This window comes from Micropterus dolomieu, linkage group LG19 (genome assembly GCF_021292245.1).
Source record: "Micropterus dolomieu isolate WLL.071019.BEF.003 ecotype Adirondacks linkage group LG19, ASM2129224v1, whole genome shotgun sequence".
Taxonomy (NCBI): Eukaryota; Metazoa; Chordata; class Actinopteri; order Centrarchiformes; family Centrarchidae; genus Micropterus; species Micropterus dolomieu.
This window is the reverse complement of record NC_060168.1, coordinates 20,614,203-20,634,332: the sequence shown is the minus strand read 5'-3', so window position 1 is coordinate 20,634,332 and position 20,130 is coordinate 20,614,203. Positions and strand designations below refer to the sequence as shown.

The 20,130-nt window shown below is 39.3% G+C and overlaps 1 protein-coding gene across 1 annotated transcript in view; it reads right to left on the bottom strand.

Moving 5' to 3' along the window:
• Positions 1-19,467, bottom strand: part of arhgef6 (Rac/Cdc42 guanine nucleotide exchange factor (GEF) 6) — a 29,001-nt gene extending 9,534 nt beyond the window's left edge. The window contains exons 1-12 of the mRNA XM_046030806.1: positions 19,118-19,467; positions 17,939-18,022; positions 15,672-15,756; positions 12,630-12,751; positions 12,235-12,439; positions 11,685-11,737; positions 11,041-11,135; positions 10,720-10,815; positions 9,692-9,814; positions 5,288-5,426; positions 4,947-5,006; positions 3,604-3,750 (exon numbers count right to left, since the gene is read on the bottom strand). Of these exons, the coding sequence (XP_045886762.1) occupies positions 3,604-3,750; positions 4,947-5,006; positions 5,288-5,426; positions 9,692-9,814; positions 10,720-10,815; positions 11,041-11,135; positions 11,685-11,737; positions 12,235-12,439; positions 12,630-12,751; positions 15,672-15,756; positions 17,939-18,022; positions 19,118-19,282 (1,374 nt within the window). The 5' untranslated portion in view covers positions 19,283-19,467. The remainder of the gene's footprint in view (positions 1-3,603; positions 3,751-4,946; positions 5,007-5,287; positions 5,427-9,691; positions 9,815-10,719; positions 10,816-11,040; positions 11,136-11,684; positions 11,738-12,234; positions 12,440-12,629; positions 12,752-15,671; positions 15,757-17,938; positions 18,023-19,117) is intronic.
• Between the last annotated feature and the right edge of the window lie 663 nt (positions 19,468-20,130).

Sequence of the window (20,130 nt, the reverse complement as noted above, 5' to 3'; positions counted from 1 at the left end):
CCAGGTGCGAGAGGTGAGTTGGAGTACCGACCATGCTTAGTGGCTTGCCTTCTACAGTCTACATGGGAGGGTCAAAGGAGAGAAGACAAGCAAGTCTGTGAGAAGTATACGTGCAATGAAAGATGAGTCTAAGGTTTTGTACCTAAGGGGTTTTCACACTTTAGCATGGTGCAAGGTTCACTTTTGGTATTGATTTGACTTTAAACTGTATTTGTGTGACTGTGTGTCCTAACCTTTGAAATGGTGCTTGCAGGGCTGCCTCCTTTGGTAAAGGGCTGAAGGTGCTCTAGCCACTCCTGTAACTCCTGGGCACTGCTGCAGAACACTGTAATACGATCGATCATGCTTCCTGCAACGCAAACACACACACACACACACACACACACACACACACACACACACACACACACACACACACACACACACACACACACACACACACACACACACACACACACACACACACACACACACACCAGTGAAAGTTACAAATGCATGCCAGAACCACACGTACAACAGACAATTCAGGAAATGAAGATGAGATCAAATGACGTTTGTCTGGGTCTAGTTTAGATTTTCCCTAAAATGTAGCAATTCATGCCGTGTGGCAGTAACAAGTACATGAATAAATATGAAGTTAGCACTGTCAAACATGTTGTCATGGATAAAAAAAGGCATAGGGCATGTGAAGCAACATGTTTTGATGTGACTGGCTTGGCTGTGACTAATTTCTTCCAGTGAATGTTGATGTTAATGATTTAAGGCTTCATGTTTAATGGATTATCTGATCCCTTATCTTAATTTTTCTAAATTTGTGTGTGTACCAAATGGTAAGGCAAGTTTAATATCCTTTTATAAGCTATGTACAGACACCAGCATGCATATTTTAGAGGGAGCTACCTTGACAACTAATTAAAAGTTTTGAAGACACTCTCCCATAGCTGTTCAATGAGCTAACGCTTTACCTTGGATTCAGCTTTGGGTTACAACCTGTTACAACTCACGATAATGTATTACTGCTGTATCATAAAGAATTATAATTGTCTCCAGAGCTTCAGATGCAAACCTGTGATGTCAAAGGCATAGTGGGCATTGTCTGCATCCTCTGCATGTCTTGTTACTGTGGTGCCTGTCAGTGCCAGTCTTCCCTGAATGGAACAAACAAAAGGAGAGGAAATAAGTCACCATATCATACGTGGTGTATCTTGTTATCGCCTGAAATTAAGGATGTGAATTATTTGCCCATAAAAATGAAAACTGATACAGGAAGGAAGGTTCACAGTACGGTGATACCTCACCTGATAAATAAAACCACTCATCCGGGGGATGGCGGAGAGCATAACCAACACATTTGGGAACAGCATTAGATAGCGCTCCTCTTTTTCCTGCAAGAGAGAGACAAAAAAGATTTGGTTGCAATATGACCTATTAGTTTATGCATACATGTACTGCAACAGGTTTGCTGGTTACACAAAGATTTTCACCGATAGCTATTGGTTTCTTTTCTGCAACTGAATGGAAGGTGGCTGCAGCTGAACCTGTTCATTATGCTGTTGTGGGCCGGTTTATGTCACACACATAGCCAACATTAGCATATTTTGGTAACTAGACTTTAGTTTGGCAAAGTTGTTGTTGCATTAATGGAAAACAAGATGAGCTGACAAGGCTAGGTCGCAAAACAAATATGGTGACTGATATGGTGGTTGGAAAGTGGTTGGTATTGATTAAAGGAGGGTGAATCCAAGTGTCTATACCGGGCTTTCTTCCAACCACTGACTCAAAGTCGACCCCTACACAGAAACCACACAAGTAAGAGGAGATGGCTTTTCTGCAGCCTTTGGCCTACATAGGTTTCTGTTTTGACACTTGAGGGCGATACTGAATTTGAAAAAAATAAGTACGGATTTTAGCACAAGCGGTTCATGGAAACTGGGAAATCCTGTAACACATTTAGGAAAAGATAAATGCTTCACATTTCTTTTAAATAATGATCAAAATGCGGGGTTTTGGAATTTAATTTACTGTCAGTGCCCTTAACTTGTAATGGTGAGATGTTGCATTAGTCAAAGAAATCTAGAGCACTTCATACTCAAGGTACCGTTTACACCTCCATCTGCTTACCTACATCAAACACAACATGCATTTTCAATCTAGCACAGAATGAGACATATAAATACCACATATAAAACATGCAGGCTGTGAAGAGATTAGCTGATGGAGATGAAAGAAAAGAACATAACATTTAATGCATATTTCTTGAACTAACAAAGATAAATGCAGCTGTCTGGATAGCTGGCTAAATCTGATGAAAATGATTTTTTTAAATTTACTGTCCATTCATTGAGAAATGGATATGATCATTTTAATGGTACAAGGAATAACTACTGTTAAACCTTTCCAAATTATTTTAGAGATGGGGAAAGAAGCAAATATACAAATATATAGCAAATAGTAGCAAACTGACGTTCGTCTTCTCTGGATACTAAGAGTAAATTTTGTGCTTAATTCCAAGGTCAGTCAATCAATGGCGACCCTGGCAGGAGGAGCACTTGTTCTGCCTTAATTTGACTATGCCTGCTGTTCATAGTACGACATAACGTCACACCTTAAAAACAGACTTCAGACTTCTCAAAATAAGGTAGTTAGGGTTATTCTAAATTTCCCTATGACATCTCGTGCATGGCACATATAATTGTGTAATTGAAAAATGATTTCATACAGGTGGGGGATATTTATAGCCATTCCACTAGGGTTAGTTCCATTGACTTTGTTCCTCCCAGGTCTAAGAGTAACCTGGGGAAAAAAACTTTTTCTGTACATGGCATTAAATCTGTGAAATAGGTTGCCAGGAAGTCTTAAAATCATAGGCAGCTTGGGAAGTTTCAACTTTTTGCTTAAGAATTGGCTCAGAGACTATTCCAAGTAGGATATCCGATATAGTTATATCTGATAATAGTTTTCTTGGTTTTGTACTATTTATTTGAATTATTATGTACAGGCTCAGATTTGTATATAATCTGCAGTGGGGGCTGTGAATTAATGTTGATCTACTTATGTATCTATTTCTGATGAAGGGTAGAGTAGGGCCAGACTTTGAAAATGAAGCACTGAGGTAGAGATTGTTGTTGTTTATACAGTGATCATGCAGAGTGGGCACTGCTGATGATTGCAATGCGTTCTATCATTATTTTTTATTAATGTTTTTTGTGTCATTCTTGCCATGTCAAATCTGCCCTCTTGACCCCTCAATTGCATACCCCCCATCCTCAAAAGGACCACAATAGAAATAAGCATTAGGGCTTTATTGTGGTATCCTGACTTTTCCTTTTATGCAAACACTCACAACCCTGGTGAGCCAGTGTTTTTAAAATGAATGTCTAATAAAATCAGTCAAATTGTTTGAATTAATTAATCAATCAATCCTTTGACAGTTTCCATTTTACGATGCTTTTCTATCGTCTTTGACTGAATGGAACCCAGGGGGACTCTTATCTACAGTTTTGTCTAAAACAGCCAAATCCCAACAATTAGATGGGGGAAAAAATGACAATTGATTTTAGTTGTGGTCATCCTGGACTGTGTCAAAGCCGACACGTCTCTCACCTCACTGGACCCATTTTTCACATGGACCTGGGACATGTAGGCCACGTGACCCAAGCTCTTCATGCTGTCTCCCTCCCAGGCCCGCACTGGTTCTGACAAGATCTGGATCTCCAGGTTCTTGCGCTTCCGCAGATCCTGGCATTGTGCCTAATCGCAAAAATATTTACATCAGTCAGTGAAGATGACAAAACATTTCATAATTCAATGAAACAGTGAGATACGCAGGGCTTCCTTGAATAAATTTAGAAATAACTCTGCTATTTATTATCCATTTCTAGAGTTTCAGAGCAAATTCCACAACATCAAATATGTGACACCTACTCTTACGAAATTAGTGCTTGTTTATTGGTGAAAGTAAGTATGATATTTTGTTGTTTTCTTGCTTTTAGAAATACTGAGTAATGAGCAGCAGGGAAATGTTTTTCCACTATGGATATGGTTTTGGAAAATGTAACCAGTTTATTTTTATGGAGTAACCTGCAACATAAAGTAGAACAGTTTCAGGTGCTAGGCAGGGGTTCTCCCTCTTCAAACAGGAAAAATGACAATGCAACATCTGCCATTTTCCACTGCAGATTATGCAAGAAAGGGGTTCTGTAGACAGAGCTCTGAAGATATGCAACTAACATTTCTTAAGTGCCTGCCCACCCAACCACACATTCAAAACACACAAATGAGACTTGCAATTTAAAATAGTCAGTATTGTGTGATGCTTTTTTTCCCGCTTTCCTGTGCAGCCCTGCTGAAGAGACACGTGTGAGTCACCTCATCTTTTCTTACAAGGAACTTGCAGATATACCAGGGGAAATTGTGTCTCAGAGTGATCTTCAACAGGTAAAATGCGGTTGCTCGTTTCTTAACCAACTCTTAAGATGGCATTTAGGTTCACACCCACTGTAGGAACGATGTGATCACTCAACATGTAGCAGGGGAAAAGCTCATGCACTTGCTTGAGTGTTTGATTACAAAGTACTATGTTAACGTTATAGTCACTTGTGTGTAGCCCAAGTGACAACAAATGTGACATCATAAAAACAAATAGTTAAAAAATAACCCACATGAGACTGATTGCCCAGTGGTTTAGTCAGTTAATTAACATTGGAGATTGTGATAAACCAAAACATTCAGGAGAATAGCATACATTGAAAAAGCAATTTTACTTCCACAATTTAACCTTTGACACAAAACAGTGTCAGTCGATGCAGAATCCATTAATTGAGAACTGAAATGACAGGTTTACAGCTTGTTTAACTTCTTTGGTACTGATAAAAAGAGGAAGCCTAATCCCTGGTGGAGATTAACAAAGGTGCTAGTGCAGAGCCCCCTCAGTGTCCCAGACTTACCACTAGGCTCCTAAATGCTGCTGTTGCCTTTACTATGTCAGCATAGTCTGGGTGGGCTTCCTGTAGTGTAAATAAACAACACATCAGTCCTATAAGTGTTAAAGCAAGACAAGTATACATACATCAGGTATTCCATGATATACAAACGACGTCAGAGATCGAAAGAGATTAATCTCTTGAGGTGAATCAAATTAACAAAATCTGAACAGAAATTGTGGTTAAAAATATACAATACAGACATTAATCCAACATTTCTAGAGTATTTTCCATTTTTCTATCTTGTGTTTTAAAGAAATATATTAAATGGTGCTTAGACATTACACGTTTACGTTCTCCTGTACCTCCACATGTCTCTCCAGCTCTTGCAGCAGGGTTGGGTATTTGTCCAGCCTCATGAAGGGCTTACTGAGACTGGTGGTCAGGGTCAGGATTCCTGGAGCACTGGATCCCTGGCTCTCCATGAACTTGTCTAGTTCCTCACTGTTAAAAACACGCACAAACGCTTTTTATACACCGTTAAGTGTAATGTTTTTTTGTTTTTTTTAAATACATTATTTCTATGGGGAAACATTACAGAGTACAGAGCACCACACCGTAGGGCTGGGATTCACATATTTAGCAAACACTAATGGTTTTACCATACAGTGAATTTTAAGATGTGCTATATATTATGGATTTAATTTATTAAACAATGTCTCATCTGTGTAGGTGGAAAACATGCTTTAAAAATGAAAAATAATTGTTTAAATAATGCAGTGAATAAGTATAGAATGTTTGATCAAATTGTGCCTTTTCAAAGTTCTCAGTTTGATAGAATTATACAGACAGTTGAGATGAAGAACTGTGTGAGCTGTTTTAACACACATGCAGCAACATGAACATGTGTAGTCATACCAATATCTATCGCCACAAACCAATAAAAAGCGGAACAGCTCAAATGTCTGCAGTAAACAAAAAGGTAGCATCTCTGGCTCAGTCATACAAGAAAATATCAATATCAGTGTGCATAATATAGCAAGAGACCTTATTACGATGTACACTGATTATTTGTACCAACTGTATCAAAGAGGATGACTCAACTACACTTTTTTAAAACTTCAGACAGAGCTGCAGTGTGGCTTTTGACAGCAGAAAAGCAGCAGGTAGCTCAAACAGCAGGAAAAACTACTGCAGCACACAAACAAAACTAGACTACATAACTACTTCCAGGTATGGGGTATGGCATCATGTTGCTACGTATTAGATTCATTTCATTGGCAAAAGTATTAATATTGTATTTTTAGAATTCAGATTTTGTAACAGCAGGCCCATGATATTAAAAATAACCCATTTTCTAATGAGGCCTGGAAAAGGGGGCCTCACCTTTTCAAGGTTTCCATTTCTTTGTCATTGCTGTAAAAACACTACCACACTGTGTAACATACAGTATATCACACAAGTGCTGCATGTTAGAATGGCCACAAGCAGCTTTGAGGGTGTTGAACTTTAAAAAGGTAGCATGAGTTCAGTCAGCAAATTTTTTGCACTTTTTTTTGCACACATGTTTACTTTACTGCAAACCTGAGAACATGCTCTGAAAGCAACGCCATTCATGAGTTTCCATGATCAAAAACTTGTATCATACAATATCCTGTAGCAACACTGAGTGGGTACATGTCACAAATAGGCTTCTGCAACTGAAAATGTAAATGTGCTTACTGTGAAAAACTGTCTCGGCTGTCAACATAACCACAACTTCATATATCCTGTCAACAGTCAGCTTCCTGTGTGTAATTCAGCTAATCTACAGTTCACAACTTACAATCCTGAGTAGTGTAGAAGTGTCAGGTTCTATCATTCAAATAGCACCATGGCCATTTTGCTATTTCAGTGACTCTGATCAATGCAATACAAATTCCTAACAGCAGATCCCACTCAATGAGAATGATGCGTTTGAATAGTTACTGGATTGAAGGACTCTTTCAGCACACCGAATTGTGTAACTCCATGCTCCTGCTTAAACTCCATTTAGTCTATAGGTCATATCCAGATGGGAAGCCTGACACCTTGTGGTTCAATGCTAAATTACCGCTCATCAAGGAAAATGGCATGCAGTGCAGTAGTTCCAGAATTCACACAGCAATGACCCAAGTGCAACTTTTTTCAAATACATGAAACAAATTACTGTGAAAGAGATGTAAGCACAGAGGTGGAAAGTAACGAATTACAATTACTCACGTTACTGTAATTGCGTAGCTTTTTTGTGTACATGTACTTTTTGAAATAGTTTTTTAAATCTGAAATTTTACTTTTTATGTTTTGTTTAAAGTATTGTACTTCGCTGCATTTTCAATCACATCCGTTACTGAGACAAAAAGTGCAAGGAAAAACTCGCGAACACTTTGGCTTGAAGTGCAAGAGAAACGCATCTTTTCATGATGCACTGTAAACAGTGAAAAAATGCTGTATTGAGTTACTCCTAATGCAAACTGAACATTTCCTGCTGCTTTAACTTCACATTAAAAGCATTTAACTGGCGAAACACGTGTTGACTTTTATTTTGAAATAGTCACAGGAAATGCAATCTGTTTGTAAGTGAGATGGGCGCTGACCGCTGTCGTGTAGACCGCTACACAATGCGGCTACACGACAAGACAGACGTCACTTTCACCAGTTTCTTAGACAGCGGACCAGTTTGAAATATTGCAGCGAGTAATTAGTTGTTATATAAAGAGCTGCAGGCGACAGGCTGCACACCTCCACCTTCTCAGCCAAGTAACCAACTCCTTTCACTTTCGCTGTTCGCGGACTCATGTTGTGTGCAGCATAAAGTCATGACCGCTCATATTTGGAAAATACCAATAACTGCCCGACAATAGTTTGTTTAGCTGCCCCAGACTTCTGTGCACTGTGGAATTAAAAGGCATCGGTTGTTACCATAAGTAACTGGTTTCCCATGCACAATAACAGCGCAGCTGCATAATAGCGTCAAAACCGGTTGATTAATACATCATGCCAATCAGAGTTACATTTACAATTAGACCTCAGATCTTAACCATCACTCCTCAGTGAACTACTTGGCTGCGGCCTAAGAGCATTTTCTAGTTAAGTATGCCTATATAGTAGCCTATGTAGATTCATCATTATGGATTTAGGCCTACCATGTTTTTAAGGAGTCTGTTCACACTGATTTAAGCTAATAAAAAGGTTCATTTGACAAAAGTTGAAAATATTAAACAGTAATATGGCAATTGAAAGTCCAGCCCCCATAGTGTCTGCTTAGAACAAATGTAGTTGAGGACCCCTGATGTAGAGGTCAGTTAAATAATAGGCTACTTCCATCGGTGGTTAAAAGTAAGTTTTGATAGTTTGGTAAGATGCTTTGCTCCAAATAGCCAAAAAGACAGCATTGCATGACAATGTTAGTTGGCATTAGTAACCCGCTGTTAACTATTTATTTATTATACTAACGTTTATGACATCCCATTAAAATGACCACCTGTTGTAAATAGGGATATGACTTCATATACAGTCCAGTGTTTCCCGTTTTCCCGCCAGAGTTTAAGCTGTTCCCACCACAGTTTCCTAATGAAGCGAAAACATTCTCAGACTTCTCATTATAACATTAAATGTCATTGTTTTTCGCCATTGATTTGACAAAGTATCTGTCAAACTAACTAAAAGTGAAAGCGCCATATGGCTTTGTTCCCTTATCAAATCGCAAAAGACTGCAATTTAATTGAATATGTATAAATAAGATATTAAATCAATATAAATAAGTTATTTAAGGAGGTTAAAAAAGTAACTAAATAACTTTAACTGAGGAACTTTTAAATGAGCTACTTTTTACTTTTACTTGAGTAGATTTTTATAAAAGTAACTTTACTTGTACTTAAGTAAAAGTTCATCAAAGTAATCATACTTTTACTTTAAGTAGAATATTTTTGTACTCTTTACACCTCTGTGTAAGCGAGTAAGCAATGTCTGAGGGCAGTGAGGTTGGTTACATGCATGGTTCCCTATTGATGGTGGTTTTGCCTTTGACCCCTCAACACATTACAGGAGTGGTTCTCGAAAGTTTTCCGTCATGTCCCACTTTAGATAAACAAAAGATTCAGGTTAGCAAAAAATAGGCATGCTAGTATCAGAGCACTTGTGTGTGTTGATGTCCCCACATAAATCATAATCATGTGACTGTAGGTCTGCTTAACATCCACGCCCCACCATTACATTAGGGGGTGCATATGTCCAAATCAAATAGGGATATTCCTGTTTCATTTGAATAATTTTTAGGAGCCTGAAGAGGCAAAACTACTTTGTATTTCACAAGAAAAAGACTGAGGTACAATCAGTTTGAAAAGATAATGTGTGTAATATAATATTTTACCCAGTAAATCATCTCATGACCCTTCTATTCATCTTTTGAGCCCTTATTGGTATCACAATACCAGTTTGAGAGCCACTGATTTTTATTATAATTTTGAAGGATGCCGTTTGTTTAGGAAAAACCTTGTTAACCGAGACAAACTTGTAACGTTTATCAGCTGAGTGAGTCTACCACCATTAGTCACATCAAAGTCCATCAAAAGACAGAAAATGCGAACCTGAAATTTAGGCGAAATTAAATGGTTGCCACGTGACGGCTGGCCTATAAATTTGCACTATTCGTCCCAATTCTCAAAATACCTTCATGATTTAAAATCAGACTTTACTTTGTTGTAGTAGTGTATGTTAGTGGTATGTTGTTGTGTGTGCAGTGGGCTGACCTGTGGTCAGTGAGGATGCAGACAGCTGAAGGGTGGCTGGAACAGTAAGCCAGGTACAGAGTCTTGATCTGACACATCAGGTTTAAATAGCAGCCCGCCACCCGCTGCTGGACCTCTGGGACTCTGCAAAGTCAGGGAGACAGAGTGATGGTTAGAGAGGTGAAGGAAGAACAAAAGGGTTGGGTAAAGAAGAGATTTGGAACGAGACAAAGAGATATTTCATTTCCCAAAAAACTGCAAAACTGTAATTATTTGAGGCATCTGTAAGTTTTATCCTGTCAAATACAGTTTTACTAATTGGTCCTTGTTTACTGGTAGAAGACTACTCATAAGATTAACAAAAGCATCACAAAACCATAATATCTTAAGATTTCCTCAACTGAATTTGAGACAGATACACATTGTTTTAAGGCCTCAACCTCAAATTATATAGTTTACAATATTTTAAGGGCTATTTTTAGACAGAACACACTTTAAGTCACTACTGGATATGTCCCAAAGCATGACGTACATTCTAAGATATGAGTGTATTTTCCTACCCCAGACGCAGCCATTTCTTTCCAGTGGTTTTGGATGTCAGAGTTTCCCCGCAGATATTTCAAATCAATGTGTGTAAAGATAGTAACTTTGAGAAAATTTTATTGGTCTGCCTGGCCACTATGATGGATTACCCATTTAAAAAAAATGTTTCACTCTTTGCAAGTTGATATTTGTACGATGAAGAAGAAGAGGTGTCTGGGAGGAAGGAAGTGATTGCAAAAATATAGTGAAGTGTGGTATGTTTCGCGGAACACTTAGCAGTAATGTATAGTATGTGTGCAGTGTAGTAAATGAACTGGAGCACATGAGTGAAAACTAGAATGCTCTTCTAAAGTCATTTGATTATGTCTTACAGAACAAGTACAAGAGGGTATACATTGTGGTCCAAACATTGCTCTGCACCGAGATTGTTATAATAGAAGTTAAATATTGTATAACTGATCAAACTACAAAGGTTTTCATAGAAGTCTGTGTCCAGCATGACTTACTTTGTGCAGTCCTCCAAAGCCACACATAGTCCCTGCTGGAAGGTAAGGATCTCCTCCAGGTTTCCACACAGGGTGGAGCTGTCTGCACTGCTCAGCCTGAATATACATACACATATTTAGCATAAGCAGAGAAGATAACAACTGTCCTGCAACATGTACAATGTAAGACAGTTAAACATGAAAGTACAATATCATCATCTATTACAAGTTCAGTAAATTCAACAATATTGTTTCTAAAAACATTAATTTCATATGTTAACCAAAAGATTTCCCCGGTAATCTACATTGCCTTTTGTCACATCTCCTTGTCATTGTGCTTACTTGTCACTGGCTTGCAAGGGCCGTAGATAACAGCTCAGCACTGCTTGCAATTCTTTGACAAACTCCCGCTCATGTTCCAAGATATCTTGCACAACCTGCAAAAGCAGCACAATCGGCAAAATACTTCATGTTGCCAGATTCAAGCAAATCTCTGTTTTCAGATAAAATTGGTAATTAATCTGGAGAAAAAAAAAATTCTCTTAAAAGTGAGAAAACAAAGTACCGTAGTGTTGATAGACGGTGATTTGAAATGGAGAAGTTAGTTACAGTGAGTTAAAAACAAGAACACTCTAATATGACAGGCACACAGATCCCTAAGTATTTTAGACGATTGATGAGTAACAAAAGCACCTTTTGAGTAATAAAAAAAAAAAATGCCGTCAGTCTAGAAATCCATCACTTCCCAGATGTAAGCTGTATGACCTGACAACCAATATTTATCAATAGAAAGAAAACACATTTTAACAAACTCCAATAAACTGTTTAAAAACAAGATATAAGAATGACAAATTAATCAGAATCACTTTTTATGGTCAGTTATGTGTACACACATGAGGAGTTAGACTTGCGTCATGAAGTCACAGTATTTGTATAAGTGAACTGACAGAATATAGATTTTTACATGTCAAATAATTCTGACTCACCACACTGTAGTAGTTCTTGGTCAGCGGAGTTCCTTTAGGAGACACTGGCTTCTCTGTAGAGGAGATAAGCAGCACGGATTAAAGAAAGATTTAACAATAATTTATACTGCATATCCATTCATAATAACCTTCATAGAATTCAGTTTGGGGGTTTAAACAATCCAAGTGTGGAAAAAAGTTTTACTTTTAGGAAAATTTCAGATGACCTCTTTTGTGACCTACACAAGTTACAATGCACAGCTGGTCAAGTCATTGCACTTCCGTCTCATATTCTCTCTTGCAAATCATGTTATTCAAGTGTTTGAACACAAGTAATATCAAAAATCTCATGCTCTCCCACCCTGACGAGGAGGCTAAACTACGTTCCATGACTGTTTTTCATCACAACTTTATAATACTTACTACAGCACCATCATAACACTTCCAAAATAAGTTGAGCAAAATGCATATTTTGTATATCGTACAAAATGTTTGTAATAAAGTATTTTTGAAATTGTTTGCACCATCAAACTCAGGAATTAATGACCTTGACTGTGTGGCCCAAACTCACCGCAGGGTTTGATCTCCCTGACGTAGTTGCTGGGGAACCAGCCTGTCTTGCCGTTGAGACTGCCCTCCCACCATCCTCCCTCCTCCTGCCGCGTCACAAGGATCAGGTCACCTTTATTGAATGACAGCTCATCCTCATTGTTCTGCTTGAAGTTGAAGCGGGCCTTCACCATCTGCTGCCCACCTCCACCGTTCTCAGACATCTCCTGTTAGAGAGGTTTATTTACATATTCACAGGGAATGCAATGTGTCAACAGGAGTAAACAACTACCAAATGAACTGACAAATTCAATGTATAAAATGTGCAAAATCAAACTGGGTTGAGCCAGTTTCAAGAACGGGAAGTGAGTAGACAAGAAGACAGGAAATGCAGATATTTATATAGAGAGACCATACCACTGATTTGGATTGTCGACGCAGAGAGCCTTTGGATTTGGCAGAGGAAAGTGTGTGTGAAGATGTCGACTGACTAGGAGAGGTAGCACCGGACTGCGGACATGACCTCTCAGCAGCACAGTCTATGGACACACACAGGAAATACGGAGCCTATTTTATTTTGGTCAGATTGATGTCTGAACGTATGACTCCCTGGTCTTGTTGTTATCAGGTGAAGAACATAACTTCACACACACACACACACAATCACAGTTGCTGCAGGTGCACACTGTTAGAATAATCTGATTTAACCAAAAGTGCCACACTGCACTGGAATAAGGTTATGCAGCTGTAAAAAGTAAGGCAACATGCAGTCTTTATATTTTTTTAAAAATATTTTATATTTTATTACAATATAAATGTCTCAGTTATCATTGTCACTTATACACTGTGTGCTTGTCAAGCAAATTCATTCATTATGATTGATTTACACACATTTAACAACAAATCCCCCAGCCCTGTACCTTATTTGAAAATGAATCTAATTTATGTTACCGACACGCAATCCTTGTTGTGTCATCACTGAGCCACTGCAGCAGACGAACAGTGATTTAGGGTCAGTAGCTGCCAGCTGTTCTGCAGTGTGAGTGCAGTCCTTGAGATGCACCGATGGATGTATCAATTTTGTTGCCAGTACTCGCCTGGAAAGTGACACACTGCAGCCCTGCAACCTCTTACGGGCTGATAGGCAGAAACACACTAACTGAAGCCCTATCAAATGCCAACTGGACACTAGCCCAGCCCACTGTCCAATCCTTTGAAAATTACAAAGGGAATAAGAGTGCACCATTAGTCCTAGTGACCTCTTATTCAGACCCAATAAGAAGTTCAACCAAGAGTAGGGCTACAACTAACCATCATTTGGTGTTGATTAATTGGACCATTATTTTCTGGATTAGGTTTTTTGGTCTATAAAATGTTGGTGGAATGGTTAAAAATGTAAAAATGTGTTTCCCAAAGCCCAAGAGGACGTCCTCAAATGTCTTGTTTTGTCCACAACCAAAAAAATATTCAGTTCAGAGAAGCAAAGAAAACAAACAAATATTCACATTTAAGATGCTCGAATCAGAGAATTTTGACTTTTCTTAAAAAATTACTCAACCTGATTTATCAATTATCAAAAAAGTTGATAATTAATTCAGTTGAAAACTAATCCATTAATTACTGCAGCACTAACTGGGAGACTATAAAACTGACAAATGCATTGTTGCACTTTAACTTAAAAGCAGTAAAATGTGCTATGGTAACACTTTTCGTGTAATCTTGTTTCAGCAGATCAGATGTAGGCCTAATGTTAAGATGGAAAAAGGCGAGAGATCCCGTACCGTTTTCAATATGCTGCGAGGTCAGGGAGGCCTAACTGATATGATGAAGGACACTGAAGGCAGTGGGACAGTCCACATGTACCGCAGGTGGGGCTCATGGATCCCACATGTCACTTGCAACACACACAGAGAAGCCTAACAGGCCCTTCTGTCAGATAAGCTCTGTGGTTTCCACAGTTAGTTTTGCATGCAGGCAACGTTCAAAAGCATTTACCCTAAACAAATACAAATATTGAGCACAGAAACGCACAAGACAAAAGCAAAGCTAGGCTTGGAAGAAGATCACGAGTAAAAACACAGAGGCCTCTTATGTCTGATCCTATCAACTAACTTGTGACTAATCCACTTCAAATCAAGCTCACTTTTGAAGATGGGAGAACAGCTGCTGGGCATAGCCAGCCTATAAAAGATTTGCATATCAAGCAGAGCCCAGCACTGATGGAGGTTTCTGGTCCACATTTCATACTGTGGCACACGTCCTCCCCTTCATTTAAGTGCACTCAAGAGACTGATCATGCATTAACAAAGTCATAACAAGTGTAACAGATCCCCAAAGGAAAGCAATGTCATGTAGGGTTGAAACAACTAGCCAATTAACTGATGGGTCAAATGAAAGACAATTAATTTGCAACTATTTTAATGATGCTACTAGCTTATAAAATGTGAGGATTTGTCTTTTTGCATCATTGTAAACTGAATATCTGGGTTTTGTACCATTAGTCAGACAAAACAAGCAATTTGAAGACATTACGTTAGAGTCTGGCAAACTGAAGGTAATTGTTTTTAATGTTGTTCTGACATTTACCGGCTACTCAATTAATCAGAAATATAATAAATAATGAAAATAATAATTAGCCACAGCACTGCCATTATTTTACATACGGAAATGTCACAAACGCATTTTCTCAAATAGCCCGGATGATTATGCATTTCTTATAAAACATGCAGTGGTGGCAGAAGTCTAAAAACACTGACTAAATAATTCTATGGCTGCTGGGTCTCTGGCAGCTGTGCGCTGAAGGAGACTGGTATTACCTCTTCCTCGCCCCCAATCAAGGACTCTCGTGTGAAGCAATTACCCCAAACTGCTGTGGGGCTGCAGCACTGCGAACCATTTTATGCTACGTCCTTACTGAAGAAATGCACATGAGATCGGGGTCACATTATGCATTTTTCTTCATTCTGAGCTTAATCTCAGAAGAAAAAAAAAAAGAGGACATAAAACGAACAAAAGAGGATATTGTTCAGGGTGTATCAAGCTATGGTTGCACATGAGTAAATATGGCACCCAGCATGAAACAAGCACACACTGCCATGCCAGCTGCCCATTGGTAACATACCAAATCATGATTTAGAATGGCTGCATGGACTGCCATCAGAGTACATACATGAGAAAAGGCCATTCGAATATGTAACCACATATACTGTTAATTCATTATCGTCAAGTGACATGGGATGGTTGAACACAGAAGAAGCTGTTTGTGCAGTGTAAAGCGCAACATACAGACTTTCACTGAATTCATGTTTTCTTGCTTTCTTTACATCAGGGTACTGTAATCTAAAAAGTAATACTACTACTTACTACTATTTGATTCTTTACTTTCAGAGAAGACAAAATATTATCAAGCAGTGCCCGATATGGGGGAGCGGCGGTACAGTGAGACTGCAAAACGCTTACCTTGTGTGGCAAAGTTGACTGCCAGCAAAGTGTTCAGAACCTTGCCAAAATTCTCGCCAGTGTATAACCACTCGGGTTCAAAACCCTGGATGGAAAAGGAACAGAGAAGATGTCAAAGATCAGACCAACAACCCCAAAACCATCTGTTCATATAAACCTGGAATCCATCAGAAGTGGAAGAAGAATAATTCAAAATTAGAACGGATAGCTCAGATCTGAGCAGTGATGCTTGTTAAATGCACACAGACAGAGAGAGACACTCATTCTAGGCTGCAGCACAAACAATAGTAACACACACACACACACACACACACACACACACACAATGAAACATACACAGGGATTTGAATAAGCCTACAAGAGGACAGAAATAAAAACTGACATGTTAAGCGTGACCCATATTCTTCACTGCTTTGTAATAAAACATGACAGTGCCAGACTCATTTGCGATTCGCTGCGCACTTGCGCGCACACACAGATGCATGCTCAAACACAGTCACACTGCTTGCTTGCTCTGTCTCAGACAGCTATCTCCTTTCCTCCAGCGGATAAGGTTTCCATTTTAAATAAAACATCTTAAATACAGCATTTGAGTTGTACAGCCTTGGTCATGAGTTGTGTACAACATCGTTCCAAGTTAAAGCAAGTGTGATCATTAGATTTCAAAGTATAAAGGTCGGTGTTAGGGTTGACACGACTACCAAGAGTTATGCAGGTTGCTTTTAATCATGTTAAAAAAAAAAATAAAAAAAAATAGATAGAACATGATGTTAGATGGGCGGCGCGGTGGTGCAGTGGTTAGTACTGTCGCCTCATAGCAAGAAGGTTGTGGGTTCAAACCCCGGTTGCCCCGGCCTTTCTGTGTGGAGTTTGCATGTTATCCCCGTGTCCGTGTGGGTTCTCTCCGGGTGCTCCGGCTTCCTCCCACCATCCAAAGACTAGGCTAGGTGAATTGGTGTCTCTTAATTGTCCTTAGGTGTGAATGTGGGTGTGAGCGGTTGTCTGTCTATGTGTGGCCCTGCAGTGGATTGGCGACCTGTCCAGGGTGTACCCCCCAGCAGCCCCCCGTGACCCTGTACATAAGCGGTTGACGATGGATGATGTTAGATTTATACATGATGATTTTGTACCACTGTTTTTAAAAGCCAGAAAAAAACACTTGCATTGATAAAAGCAATTAGATGTTACATCACAGTATTGACCTTGATCAGTCAGTACTGACATCTTCACCATGGTTAGGAGTTTTATTGAGTCATGTTACGAATGCATGTTACTCTAGAAGTGTATACAATCTGAGCAAATCATCTCATGCACAGCAAAAAAAAATCAGAGGCTTTGAGCAGTAATTGGCACTTCCTCTTTCTGCATATCGGAGCAGAAGTGAAAGCAGTATGACTCCTATCTTTGTGCAGTCACAGGACAAACGGGCACTATTTGCAATGGCAAAAAAGAGAGAGAGAGAAAAATTTCTATAATTATAATCATACCACTGACCGAAGAATGGGTAGGGCTGGCTGTGGTGGCACAGACATCCCCTGGCTGATACATTTGACAGTGGCTCTCCAAAAACTTCTGGCCATGAGCTACTGGCTGGCCGCAAAAGGTCTAATTACGGGCTATGGCAGAGTTGGTGGATAAAAGCAAAGGGGACCTCCCAGACATAACAAGCCAGCTGGGCAGAACTATAGAACCACTTGACTTTGCAGTGAGCCAGGCTTGCTGACTCAATTAGCTGTTTAAAGACACCAACCAATGTGATTCACGACCAGAAAAGACTATTTATAAAGCCAGAGGAGAAATTACTGTCCAGTGTGGCAGTCACAAACAAGCTGTTGCAGAGACAGAGAAAACTCCCAACATCTGCAAATGAGTTGGCCCTTTGAAATATTAGGACACCTTCTTGGCAATATAGGCGTGCAGTGTATATCATGGGGATTTTTTTAATAACTTGCAGCAACATACAAATGTCAACATCATGGCAGCACAAAAAGAGAAAGGGAATTTAAAAGGAAGTAAATACTGTTGAAAACTAAGTTGCAACCATTTGAAAACGGAGGCACTTGTCACAAGGGCTTACAGTTCACTTCCTGACTGACAGCATGGACGTATGAGAAAACTGTATGCCAGCAGAGTAAGCAGATCAAAACAAAAGCAAGTGTGTTTAAGTTTATGTAAACTGCAGTGGGCTAAGTAGCAGATAATGAAAGAGAGGTCAAATTTTTCAAAGTTTGTACATGAAACTTCACAAATAATAAATCGCAACTTACTTCCACTTTCAAGGACGAGCATCCTCTTAAAAACTCCCTGATGTTGGAAATGCAGTCGGCTTCAGTTCTCGGATCCTGGCAATACTGAGCACACACACACACGAGATAAATATATAAAACACACACACACACACACCTCAGCTTAGTAAGGCAGACAGACATATCTGGCAAAAGCACTTACCTAACGCCGATGCTGCTGTAATTTCAGTTACACACAAAAGAGCATAAAGTAACATTGTTGTAGCAATCCAAATGTGTTGCCCTACAGTTGACAAAATAACTGTGGATTCCCTCTGCGTCTTCTTCAAGAATACATAACCATTAACACCACATCAACGTCAAAGTAGCCAGATTTAAGTAAAACATCCGCTGACTTTTCCAACTTTCAAAATAAAATTATTTTTAACGGCCGCGTCGCAACGCTCCAAAATGAATATAGGGGACAAGTTGGTGTCTTCACTGCTTTTAAGTCTAGACTGTTTCTTTTTAGGACAATGAATGACAGCCCAACAGAAAGAGCAACAAACTAGGCAGGACAGCACATCATACAAGAGAGAAGTTACTACTTCCGGTTTTATTCTGGTTAGCCATTTCCCGTTACATTGAAGTCGCTTGGTCAAAGGGGAGGTCGCACCTGGAAGAGCCGAGCCTTTCAAGAGGAAGTGACGAACTGTCTTTGCAACTGTTGTTTATCATTATCAACTTTGTCATCTAAACAACTAAACCAAGCATGTTGTTAACGTTGATTTATCGCGTCAAAGTTGTTTAACAACTGCGAGTCGGGTGGACTCCCCTACTTGGTCGCTCCAATATGGTCTATGTCCAATGTTTCACGCACTCCTACAAAATCTGTCCTGTTTTGGTGGGTGTTCACACGCCGACTCAGTCGTATCAAGAATGCGGAACATTTTCCTGGGTTCACAGGAAATCACATCTTGAAACCCCACACATGAAAACTCACTAAAATGCAGCAGCGGTTCGATGCATTAAGCATCCTACAAAACATGCAGCTGTTAAAACTTCCCGGCTCGAGCACCGTGAGCAATAAAAATGAAAGGCCCGCTGCAGGGAGAACTTCACGTCGGTATCATTTTTAATCTAACCCCTCCCTTTCTTTCACCACGGGCCGTCGATCATATGGCATTTATTAACTTAAGTTAACTTAAATCAACAACTCACCTTGGGAGTGAAGCCAGGTATGAGCCGCTCCGTGAGCTTGCACAAGACGACCCCATCCTTCAACGATGTTTTCAAAAACTCCTCCGGGTCCGCTATATTTTTTTTAGGCGAGCTGAGCACTCCTAGTGATATTAACCACGTTACAGTCTGCTCCTCTGGATTCATAGCTCCACAAAATGATCATTGCCTAAGCACACATTGCTAAAAAAAAAAAAAAAAAACTAGCGGCCTGTTCCGTATCAATATGCAACTCACATCCGCACTTCTGCTAGAAGTTAAAAAAAAGAGGCGGTGGGGGAAGGACGACGCTGTTTCTATACGCAAAACCGATGATCACCCCTACTGGCAAATAGGCACCTCAACAATACACAGTAGGGCTTTTCTTCTCTACAAAATGCTGGCAGAGGGCATTTTCTCCTATATTACAAGTTAAAATACAGCAATGATAAGGAAACACCACCAGGGGACTGGTATCTGATGCGCATCCGCATATTTCGCAACAGAAAATGTACTTTTTAGTATAGGAATCACTCAGGATGTGTGAGCAGTAGGTCTGACATGTAGTCTGCTCACATTGGCAGGGTCATTTGGTGATTAATGAGCACAGTATAGTTTAAAAGATAACGCAAAATGAGTCAACGATTTCTGACAGAAACAAATACCAATAGTCATACAGCTGTTATCACTTCTGCTATCACAACCCATAACATTTTTACATTTACATTGACTGAATTGTGCTATTTGCAGGTAGAAAGAAATCATGTTTGACAGATCTTTAAATTCACTAAAGGTAGAAATTAGTCATGGTAAATGCTTATTTTTCACCATTAGAAAAGCTTCAGAATCCCAATGGTGGGAGAAATTTAAAAAAAAAAAAAAAAAAAAAAAAGTGTATTTATTATCTCGAGATATATATACACACACACTTAAAGTAATTACTTCTCGGAGGATTTGTGCCAAATGCATTATTCAGAGAAATGACCACAAAAAAACGTAATGAACAAATCACTTTT